At 42.2% G+C, this 12238-nt stretch overlaps 1 protein-coding gene across 17 annotated transcripts in view; it reads right to left on the minus strand.

The window, feature by feature from the left end:
• Ptprt (protein tyrosine phosphatase, receptor type, T) overlaps nt 1-12238 on the minus strand; it is a 1139160-nt gene that overhangs the window by 282993 nt on the left and 843929 nt on the right. For all 17 annotated transcript variants that reach the window (NM_021464.5, NM_001291149.1, NM_001291151.1 and 14 more), the window contains exons 10-11: nt 6955-7156; nt 5570-5672 (exon numbers count right to left, since the gene is read on the minus strand). In NM_021464.5, coding sequence (NP_067439.1) covers nt 5570-5672; nt 6955-7156 — 305 coding nt within the window. The remainder of the gene's footprint in view (nt 1-5569; nt 5673-6954; nt 7157-12238) is intronic.

Below are 12238 nucleotides of genomic sequence, written 5' to 3' on the forward strand. Positions count from 1 at the left end.
ATATATATATATATATATATATATATATATATATATATATATATAGATATAGATATAGATATAGATATAGATATAGATATAGATATAGATATAGATATAGATATAGATATAGATATAGATATAGGTATAGGTATAGGTATAGGTATAGGTATAGATATAGATATAGATATAGATATAGAGAGAAAGATAATAGTGCTTGGAGAAACTGTGAGAACATGCATATTTTTTCAATCACAATGATAGTATTGAAACATATGTAGACCTATGTAGGAAAACATAACATTGCATCACTATAGGAGATTGTGGTTTGAGCTCTGCCTTGCTGTTATTGATTTGGAGAAAATACAGATGCCGCTTGTTCTGTTAAGATGAATGTCTCTGCCTCTCTTTCCCACACTCCCACTACCTTGTCTTTCTCCCTATTTCAAGAGTGAATATATGAGTAAAACAATTTAAACTTGAGGGGTTTTGTTGTTGGTTTTTTTCTCTTTCTTCTTCATTGTGTGCGCTGGGGGGGGGGGGAGGCATCACAAGGTAGAGAGATGGACTTTGGAGGACTGGGAAGTGAGTGTGATCAGAGTATATTATGTGGAGTTCCCAAATAATAAAAAGTGTTATGTTGAAAAAATAAAATGGCATATAAAATAATAATAAATAAATACTTTCATAAACTAGAAAAAAAAATAATCACACGCTTTATTAACTATGTGTTGGGCTATTTTGTTTGTTTGTTTGTTTGTTTGCTTGTTTGCTTGCTTGCTTCATGCTTGTATTTTTATTTGTTTTTTGGCATCTACTATTGGCTAGATGTTATTCCAAGTTAAGAAGGCCTGGTGGCACCAAGACTTCAAGTGTCTTAGGGTCAAGACAAGGGAATCTAAAACAATAAAACAACAAACAAACAAACAAACAAACTCAAAACAAAGAAAGCTTACAGATGCATAATGTATTCATGACACATTGAAAAGCTCAGGGATGAACCAGGAAGGAATCACATGGGTCACTGTTGTGTAAAACCCTGTAAAGGGGCAGAGTGAATTTAAATGAAACGAGAAATAAGGTTAAGGGCAGATGCTGACAGGCCTTGAATTTCATGCTAAGAAGCTTGAACTTAATGCAATAGAAAACCAGTGACCCATTTAAGAATTGTAAGCAGGGAAGCTAACTTGATCCAATTTGTGCATCCCAAGGACCACTCCAGCAGTTTGGTTGGGGGACAGACCTGAGACAGAGATGCTTTTGACAGACACATGAGGCAGGGCACCTAGCCGGCCAGGAGAATGGGGCTGGTAAAGCAGTATTTCCAACCAGGGCTGATCTGCAAACCGGGGGACAATGCAGGAGAATGAGTGGATGAGAGAGGAGACCAGGAAAGGATCCTCAAAAGAATGTCTGCTGTGGCTGGGGAAGTGTCTCCCACAGATTTTTTCGCACACCCACCCCACTCCCCCATCCCCCGTCTCACTGCAGGGACTGCATTATGGGTGATTAATTCATGGCCAAGTTACTTTCTTATGAAGGTTACCACAGATACATCAGTGTGACAGGTGGGGCGTGGGGGAAGAAGGTTCAGTGTGTTCGAGTCAGAGCTGAATATTAGATTCCAGTCACCATTTGATTGATCTTTTAAGCAATTCTGGGATTCTGTCACTTAAAAACCAATAAATCTTTGAAGGCCCGAGGAGAGCAATACAAAAGCAATAAATCTCCATTGTAGAGTATTAGAAAAATAGGCCAAGCTGCCGAGTTGGTTTGGCTGGAGGGTGCAGGAACCTCATGCAGTCAGCTCCTTGGTGCACACACCACCCCCCTTCTTGCTCTGAATTCTCAGCCCTACTCAAAGGAGTCAAACCTGGGAGGTTTCCAAGGAGTGGGAAGCTGGAATTTGGCCCTATCAGCAGTTAAGCAGTGTGGGTTGGAGGAAGAAAAGACGGCCTAGGGGCCTGGAGGCCAAGGTTTAGGGATGAATCTATGAGGATTAAAATAGGAAAATACATAGAGGGAAGATTATAGGCTGGGGCATGCAGTCCAGACTCATAGGACACACCCCTTATCCCCAATATTATACCCAACTGGCAAAAATTCGTCACTATACAGCACCCCCTAAAATTCTTTCCAGTTTCCCTTGACCCAGTGAGACTACAAGCCAGAACTATTGGGGAAGCAATGACCTCAGACTCTGATCTATGTTCAACTCCCTATCCCTATAGTTACACGAGTTAGGATATAGATGACCGGATGGCAAGTCTCTGTAAGGGAGTTTCTAGACTGTGTTAACTGAGGTGTAAAGTCCTATCCTAAATGTGGGGAGCACTGTTCCACAGGCTGTGGTCTTGAGTTGATGGAAGAGGAGAAAAGGAAGTCGGTACAGAGATCATCATTCTCTGCTTCCTAACTGGATACAATGTGACTAGCTGCCAGGGTCGCCAGTCATCATGACTGTTCTACCCTTAAACTGTTCTACCCAAAACAATTCTTCCTTCCTTAAATTGTTTTTTGTCAGGAGTTTTGTGACCACAGGGAGAAATTAATAAAACACTGGACCTTGAATCAATAATTTAATATCTCAGACTTTAATTTCTCTCCCCCTCTGTGTAAAATAGGGATGGTATTTCCCAACTAATTTACCTACCAGAAAACTTAGAGTCAGGCCATTCAACAGAAATAAAAATATTATCAATTGTGAAGTCTTTTTGTATGCTTCTATTACATCTATATTTTTGATTTGTTGGGGTAAATAGGGACACATGAATTTGAATGTGCTAGGCATCAGGTCTTTTCATCTACCATGTGGATTCCCAGGAATTGAACTCATATCATTGGGTTCAGTGGAAAGCACCTTTACCTGCAGAGCTATCTTGCCAGACAAAATTTTTCTCTTAACCATGGCTCTTTTCATACTGACATAAAATTTGTGCTTATTTACAGGGTACAAATGATAATTCAATAGTGGAACACACGGTATATCATGATTGAGCTTGGATAATTGGGCTTCTGAAACATGTCATTTCCACACGTTGGGAACTTTGACATTTTTCTAGTTATGTGAAATATGTTATAAATTATTGCCTACTACATCTACTGTACTATGCTAGCAGGCATTTGGACGCTTCTCTCAACAACTTTAAAACATGATTCAAGGCATCTTTGGCCAAATGCCTGAAGCAAGCTGGGAGGTGGGGATGGTCCCAGGTTGTAGAGCAGCCAGCTGCTTTTCTTACCAGCTCCTAGTTTCCAGCTTACAGAGTAGCACAGTTCCTGTTTTCCTGTGTGTAGCTCATTTCTCCATCAAGCCCACAGGTCCTTCCAGTCTGTACAGTCGGCTCACTACATCCCTTGATTTGCTTCATTGTTTTGTTTGTTGGCATAGGTGCTTATTGTCTCACCTCCCTGACCTATTCGATGGCAGACTTGCGCAAGAGTAAGCCTCAAGGAGGCAGAGTAAGCTGATAGCAAGTGTTCAATAAATACCTGTTGTGGCCCCCTGCCTCCAAGATGCATATCCTATGCCCAGGATTAATAGAAAAGGGTAACTGAGATATATAGTAGTGTTTCTGCTCTCAGAACAGTTGTCCTGAAAGGCCTTCTCTATGTCGTTTCTCAGTCTCCTCCCCTTCTTGGCAAATGCCCAGGCACTGGTCTGAAAATAATTCCAGAGACAGAGCGTACGCCCACTCTCAGTGAACCAGAGCCTTGAGGAGGAAAGCAGCCAGAGATGTCTAGACACCAACCATTTCCCCTTTGAGCGGTGACATTTCCTTCCATTTCTCGAGATGGAAATGTCAGCAAACTATGCCATGTGTACCATCCTCCTAGTAAGGTGGTTTGGTTCAGTCAAATGATCGTGGGGTAAGGGTCAGAACCGGGCTTCTGTCTTGCCTGGTCTAATTGTTTCATGGTATACATAAACTCATCAGCTTCTGTTTGTCTCAATTTCCAAATCTTAAATCTGGGAGGTTTACAGACGTCTGACGAACAGAGTGCTGTATAGATGATGGGTACACAGCAGTATGATATGGCTCCTTCGATACCCTCATTTCTGCACCTGAGTTTCCTGGTCTGAAAATGAAGATACCATCTCACTGTCTATATGGAAAACTAAATGAGAACGTTGTGTCAGAGCAGCTAGAGGGAAAGCAGGGGATGGGTTCCTTGGTATGAAATGCCAGCATCTGCTTTAGATTATTAGAGGAAAGACAGTTTTGACATGCTGTAGTGAGAGGCCCATAAGCAGCACCCCAACACATGGCTGGTCAGTTTCCCTGGGCCTAGTAAAGAGGGTCATCCCCCAGTCTTCAGACTAGGCCAAAACTTCTGCATTTCTGTGGTTTCATTCTGTTGCCCCCATCACATACTTTCTGGGTAGAGTTGAATGAAGGGTGAAAATGAAGATCAGGACTAGCTATCTCAAAAGCCTCCTCTGGGCTTGTCTCCCAGCCCCCAGAGGCATGCAAGGTGAGGCCTCTAAAAAGCCAATCTCTCGTAGATCCCATGGCTCTCAAATTAGCCTGAGCCTCCCACACACACCCTGTTTCTTATCCATCTCCCCATCCCCAGCTTGCTCTTTAGTTTAAGACAAACTAAACTAGGCATGGGTGTTTTGATTTTAACAAGCCACCCTTCTCCTGGATCATACTGGACTCTTGTAACAAGTCAAACTTTATTCAGCTCAGTGTCACCTTCTCTGGGAGTTCTTTCTAAGTGCTTATAAGTCCTGTGAAGATTTCCATGAGGCGTCATAGCATTGTAACTATGTCATACGTCTATCTCTGTTACTCTAGTCTGAACAACAGCTCCCACATCCTATTCATTATATAAAGAGACCTGGTCCATGCTTGCTGGGTTGAATTGAGCCCATTTGGAAGTTCCATCTAACATTCTACCTATTTTGATGGACTGAGGGCTCGAGGCTTGGAGTTTTGAGCAAACCCAGCAGTCAACAAGTTACCTTGTACAATGAATGAATGACAATCCATCCTGACAGCTATGAACTTGCCCTGGTCAACCTAGCTGATAAGATTCTGTTCTTGGTGCCTGTGTGCCCATTTGAGCCCCAACAAACTCTCACTAAAATAAGCAGCGGGATATTGCAGGCATGGCCCCGTGGGACTCTAGCACCTCATAGCTCTGAATGGAAAGGAGCCTCCACTAGGGCTCATCCTATTTGGAATCTGTGATCAGATTCTTTGGAGAATTCAGAGTCTGCCTGTCTGCCCGACTGCATGTCTGTCTATTTGTCTGTCTATTAGAGCAGTGAATCAGGCAATATTGCAAAAGCACTGGGTATAGGTTTTCCACCCACAAACTACATTTTCCTTAATTATGTTCTAGAAATTTCTCTCTCTGGCCATTTTAGGCCCCTATCAGGATGTTCTCTTTAAACTGATGTTCACTGTGAGGAAGATCCTGGCTCAGTGTCTCCTTCCAAATTGGGCTTAGAGTTGCAGACCATCTTCCTTGTAGCAAATCTAGCTTCTGGCTTATTGAAGCCAGGAACATTGCCAGTCATGTGCTTCACATGGAGATGTGTGAGGTATAGAAGGGAGAAGTGCAGACCATAGTTCCTCACCTGACTGGGGCTCCCCTGGACTGGGCGGGTTTGAGCATCACCGTGATGGTTGTATCTGTTTCATTGAGTGGGGTATCTGCGTCATATTCAGGCATTGATGGAGCTGGGAAAGAGAGAGAAATTGGAAGTGGTCAAGCACATGTCCCATACATGTCCCATACATGTCCCTTGACACTTCCTATCCTACCTCATCCTATCCCCTTGATCCCATCCCAGCAGAACAGAGGTAGTGAGTGGTACTAAGGACACCGTGATGTCAGAGGCCATCAATAGGGGAGGCCTTGGCTTCCCATCTACTTCTCTCCCAGCGCTATAGTCTGAGGAGGCGTCAGGCATGCCTATCATAAAAGTGTGCCCCTCCTACCCAGAAAAAAAAGGAATACATGGGACACGTAAGTACTTTATAAAGACATGATGAGAGTCAGCCTTGTTATGTGCATTTAGATGCAAATTAAAGGGAAGATGAACTAGCTCCATTTTTTTTTTCACAAGACCCTTTCCCCCCACAGGAGTGTGACTAAATCTAATCCTTTGAAAGGGTAATTTAGCCATTTGTATTATGAGCTATTAAAACCCACATCTCTTTTAATTCTTTTTTTTCAATTTCTGAATTTAATCCTAAAGTTATAATCCCAATCAACGATTTAAAGTTTATTTTGTAACATGTTTATTGGAGCGCTATTTTATAAAAACGTAGAAACACCAAATATATTCAACCACAAGGGACTGTTTAATTAAATTACGTCCATCCAGTTGACAGAACATTATAATGAAAGCAGTGTGGGAAATACTTAGGGGAGAAGGATAAGTGGAAACATTAAGCTACGGAAAATCATGGCTTCTGCAAAATACATATGCATGCAGACTAGATTGCATAGATAGTCCAAAATAGGGAAGCTGTAAATAAGCATTCTGCAGTGGTTCTGCTTCTTGCTGTCAGGCAGGGTGGTGCACCCTGCTGGTAGAACAGTTTGCAATCTTAGGCTATTGCAGCTTGGCCATTCATTCCTTCATCCCTTTATCCCTTCATCTGATATTTCATGAGAGCCAGTACTGGGGGTATCTTATACTACAAAGTATTCTATTTGGAAAATAAGTCTACAAAACAACTATAACTTCTCTCGTTCTCTCTCTCTCTCTCTCTCTCTCTCTCTCTCTCTCTCTCTCTCTCTCTCTCTCTCCCTCATTCGCTCATTCTTGCCCCCCTCTTAATGAACCTCAGGAATTGGACTTTGAGCAACCCAATGACCTTAAATCATTGTCTAAATCGTTCCATTGCCATCAGTGATAGTTGGTTCTGTCTCTTTTTATTCCAGAAAATTACCAAGCCTACAAGAGAAGGAGTGTATAGTGCATATCCCCCACTTTTCTCTCTAAAGAGATACCTGAAATCTTGGTGGCAATCCGAGTAGTGACTGGGGGTCCAAAGCCCTTGGCTGTGCTGGCCTTGATGGTGAAAGAGTAGGTAGTCCCAGGGTACAGACCCACAAAGAGGTGGTGGGTTTCATTCCGGAGTTTGAACACCTTTCCCCTCTGGCTGGAGAGGTCAGCACTTGGATCCAGTGAGCCCACAGCCTTGTAGTTAATCTGTGTGACAAAATGATATACAAGCACATAAATGTCCTACTCACTAACCAAGAGAACTCACTAGAGAGGGGCAGCAGGGGCAGGATGGAGAAGAGAGGTAAGCTAAGCCACTATGTGACAGAGCTGCTTTGTACCATCCATAGTACACACAACCACAGCCCTGAGTTTTCTACCAACAAGCCCATGGAACAACCATGTCTAACCCAATCAGAACATGATACCTTAAGCTAGAGTTTACAGAGAGGGCAGCTGTAGAGGAGTTACACCAAGGGAGAGGAGACAGTAGCACAAAGGTAAAATTATGGGTGGGTAGGGAGGATGCTGGAGCTGGAGGTGGGAAGCTTTAATCAGGATGAGGGAGGGAAGAGGGGAAGATGGGAGAATAGGTAGGGGTTAACAAAAAGAAAGAGGACATGAAATGCCACCTAAGGATAGAAACTTGCTATCTTTGTTATCTCATGATCCAGTTTACAAAACAAAAAGAAATTTGATGGCAGATGCCTTCCATGACTTGATAATGTCAGTCCTAGGAGCAGTGGGCCACTAAACAAAATGTCCAGTGCCGGGTGTGGGATACCGCTGTGGCTGTTGGTTAGGGAGACTGTTCCTGAAGGCACCACAGATCTTGAATGCAAAGTATAAAGGAATCAAACTGGAATTGAGCTAGAAGCTTCCTCTCTGCTGGAGACTTCTCACTATTATGTCCAACAGTGCTACAGACTGCTGCAGGAAGGAAAGATATTAATGGTTTACTCAGCTGTGATCTCTATGAACTACACTATCAACCTGTCAGAGAAGACGGGCTCACTGGTACAATAATGGCAGGAATACTATATGAGCAACCGACTGCTCTTGGACTTGAGGCCCACTCCATGAGAGAACGCATCCCTGGTATTGTATGCCTAGTGAAACATTTGTAACTGAGCATGTGCCCCAGTGGGGAAAAGTACACTGTAGCTTAGCTAATAACATAAGCTGATATAACCTCAAGCTGCCTTCCATGCATCTGTGTTTATACCTACAAAGGATACGCTTAGCCCTAATTAGAGAAGCCTATCTTTGCAGTAAGGAGCAGTGCATTTAGAACTTCTGGCTGGACAGGATGCTGAGAATAAATGATAGTTAAAGGCTTAGCCCCAAACAAGACATTCATACCATGTCCTAAGGAGATGATTACAAAGATCATTACGAAGGTGATGTGGAAAGAATTTACAAGCCCAAAGATAGACTGAAAGGCTGCTAAATATATTCTTTTAAGCATGACAATGTCATGGAAATCATGAATTTATATCTGTTGTTGTTATTAACACTGAACCTGCAAAAGAATGCCCCAGCCAACAGTCAGCTATGGACTAGGGAGAGGCTCATGGAGCCTTGCCACTTACTGCTGAATTATTGGCAGCTAACAGACTATGTGAGGGGGAGGCATAGTATCTAGTGGTGAAGCCACTGGCAAACCTACCAGGCTCAGGTGAGTGGTCCAAATCCAGGATCACACGTAAGATGGCCTAACTTAGATGCAGGGGGACACAAGACAAAAGATATGAAATCTGGAAAGAAATCAGTAGGGAAGTAGAGGCTAGAAATATTGGAAGGAAGATGAGAGCATAAGAGGGTACTCAGAAAATATTACATGCATGTATCAAATTGTCAAAGAAGAAAACCTACTAGTGGAAATATACTGTAGTAACAACAAAGCAAATGTATCTTATTAATATATCTTGATGTACTTGATACATCCAAACAATACTATCATTTTAGTCTGCTATCAACACCAAAACATTAATGAGGTAGTTCACATTCTAAAACTCATTTTAAATCTTAGAGATCTGGTATGTATCTGGTATTGAACATTAATCAATTGGACTAGCCCTTTCCAAAGTATAGTATCTCCTGTGTTTAAAATACAGGATAGGGTGTGTTTAAAATACAGAATCCCCTATAGGACAGGGATTGCTCACAAGGCAACAAGGGTTCAGTTGAATCCATGTAAATGATAGGTGGAAAGCAAAAGGTTTGGAGTTCAGACCCCCAGAATCCATATAAATGCCACACAGGCATAGTGGTTCCCTTGTGATACTTCCTGTATGTTAAGCTCTGATGCAGAGAACCTACCTTAATGAACAGGGTGGGAGAATCATCAGAAAGAATTCCCAGGACCAACCTCCGACTTCCATATGCACATACACCCCCCATACCCAGGATAACATGCATATACATATATGGCACAGACATGCCAAAGAATATAGACCATGTATTCTATCCTACACACCAGTAATGTTTTGTCACATCTAGTTGGAAGAATCAGAATAGTGAGCTGCCTGGCTGGTAATAACTTGCATTAAACTTTCCGAACCTTCTGTGATGGGGTCTCAGTGTTGTGTCTTCCAATCCAGGTGTACTGCAGACAGATGTTAATGTGAAGACCATACTCCATGATACTGAGTTGACAACAATCTGACCCTTTCATATTCTGCAATGTCTGTGTCTGCTGGTCACAAGGTAGATATCATGGAAATGCCAGGGTATTTAAGTCTTGAGGTCCCCTCCCTCAATTTCTTCATTTGCCCTACTGTCAACGTAACTAATGGTAACTATACGATAAGCTGTCTTCCATGGATGACAGTGTGAGTGTCAGGAGCCTGGATTGCATCGCTTTTACAGTAGCCTGCACAGGATTCTTTTAACATAATATTTTTATTAATTTCAGAGTATTATGATCACATGCAATCCTTACTCTTCCCCCTAACTCCCCCCACCTCCTACCCCACCTCCTCCAACTCTGTGAAGATTTATTGCTTTGTTTTTATTTTATATTATTAGCACTTGCTTGCATGTAAGTGTGGGCTCCATATATATGCCTGGTACCCACAGAGTCCAGAAGAGAGCTTTGGATCCCCTAGAACTGGAGTTACAGAAGACTGTGAGATGCTTGGTGTGGGTGCTAGGAATTGAACCCAGGTCCTCTATGAGGGCAGCAAGTGCTCTTAACCACCACTGAGCCATCTCTCCAGCTCCATTTTTTTTTCTTTTCCAAAGCTTACTGAATCAAGTTTGTGTTGAGCATATAATCATTGGTATGGGGCCATCCACTGAAGAACAGCTAACTTTTCAGAGGCCATATCTTTAAAGAAAACTGTGTTTCCCTCTCCAAAAGCCATCAGTGATCCCCACCCCACCATATCAAAGTTCCTCTGGCTCGATCTTGTGCAAGTTACTAGCCATGCAAACCAAGTGTGATGCCTGTAACCCCATTAAAATTGGATGTGGTGGTGTGCATCTATATTCCAGTGTTCTCATGACAAGCTCAGAAGCAGAAACAGCAATCTCACCAACCAATTAGCGAGGAGAATGCAGTGTGGCAGCAGATACAGAGACCCTTCTTTAGTTAGGTCAGAAAAGAGAACTAATTCCTAATGGTTGTCTTCTGACCTCTATATGTGCAGCATGGCACCTGTACACACACACACACACACACACACACACACACACACACACACAGCATTTAGATAATAAATAAATACATACATACATGCATGCATACATACATACATACATACATACATACATACATACATACATACATAGATTCCGTGCTTCTAGAACAGCCAACCCAGGCCAAAGAGGACGTCCATATTCTTATCAAGAAAGTGAACATTTTCTGATCCCTGGCATAGGTGGCAGACACATTGGAGACAGGGTGATTTCCCTCTCCTGTGTAAGGCAGTCGTGATACAGCAATGGTGCTATATACTTAATGAGAGAGGCCTGACTTGGCTAGGATCAGAGTGATGCTAGAAGACACATTCCATATTTTCACAGCTTGGACTTTATAAGCAGAGTCTAAACAAGCACACCCATCCAGAGGAGACTAGCAACGTCACAGTGTTCTGATAGGACTATCTCTCCAACCCAAGCTCAGGGGCAAACACTGTAGGCCCCCACCGCTCCATGTTTTCCTGGTTGGCATACACCAAGTGACCTCATTAATTCACTAGATCCTTTAATAACCTGGGGATTTAGCTGTATTTACATCGTTTCTGACCTTCACATTCATGTCACAGCACACATCCAAGCATGTGCATGAATGCACACACACATACACACAGACATAAATTAAACAAAATAATAAAATAATATAGTAAAATAAAAATTTTACTTATTATAAATTGACTAATTTATTATTTAATTTAAAATGTTTATTTACTATATAATATATATTTACTATATAATATATTTTTATATGTGTGTATATATGTGTATATATATGTGTGTGTGTGTATATATATATACACACACATATATATATATACATATATATATTAGTCATATTTACTGGCTACCTTACTTTCTGTTTCTCAGCCTATTTCTTCCTTTTTTCTTAAACTGGTGTTTCTTAAGTTTCTCAATCATTTGCTCAGCATCAGATCATTTGCTTAGAGGCTGCATCTGAGCAACGCTGAACCAAGATTTGATGCTTAGGGGAAGGAACTTGGGAGAGAAAAGATGCAAACCTGAAGCATGGAGTGGAGTCAGAGTGGATAGAAAAGTCCTCTAGGCTCCAGGCAGAGACAATAGGCAGGGCAAGCGCCTGAGGTTGGGAAAGGCTCACATAGAGAGAAGTCCAAGGTGATGACAGAGGAGAGGGCAAGTTGGGGAAAGTGTATGGCCAGACTCCTGTTTCCTAGCAACAGAAGAGGGAGATGCTCAGGGTGTGCCTGGGGCCAGGGATCCCAGTGAACCAGTGGAGAGGATCTGTCTCTGTATTTTCTTAAAAATCTGTTCTATTGACCTGCCTGGCCTGGTAGCAACTCCACTGATACAGACACAGGGAGCGAAAGCTCATGCCTTATTTACTAGCCAGCATCTTCCTATGATCCAAATTCAATCCAAAAGCGACTGGGTTTCTACGGAGCTGTCAATATAATATACCACGCTCCCCTGCTCTCCTAACCTTTCCTGGTATTACAGGATCCTCACTTACTTGTAATGAAACACTATGAATAAATCAATGTATGTTAATATAGCATGTCTTCAATTTTTTATGAAGGGCTTTGCCAAATCTAATTCCCACTGCTTTGT

The sequence above is a fragment of the Mus musculus genome, chromosome 2 (assembly GCF_000001635.26).
Source record: "Mus musculus strain C57BL/6J chromosome 2, GRCm38.p6 C57BL/6J".
Lineage (NCBI taxonomy): Eukaryota > Metazoa > Chordata > Mammalia > Rodentia > Muridae > Mus > Mus musculus.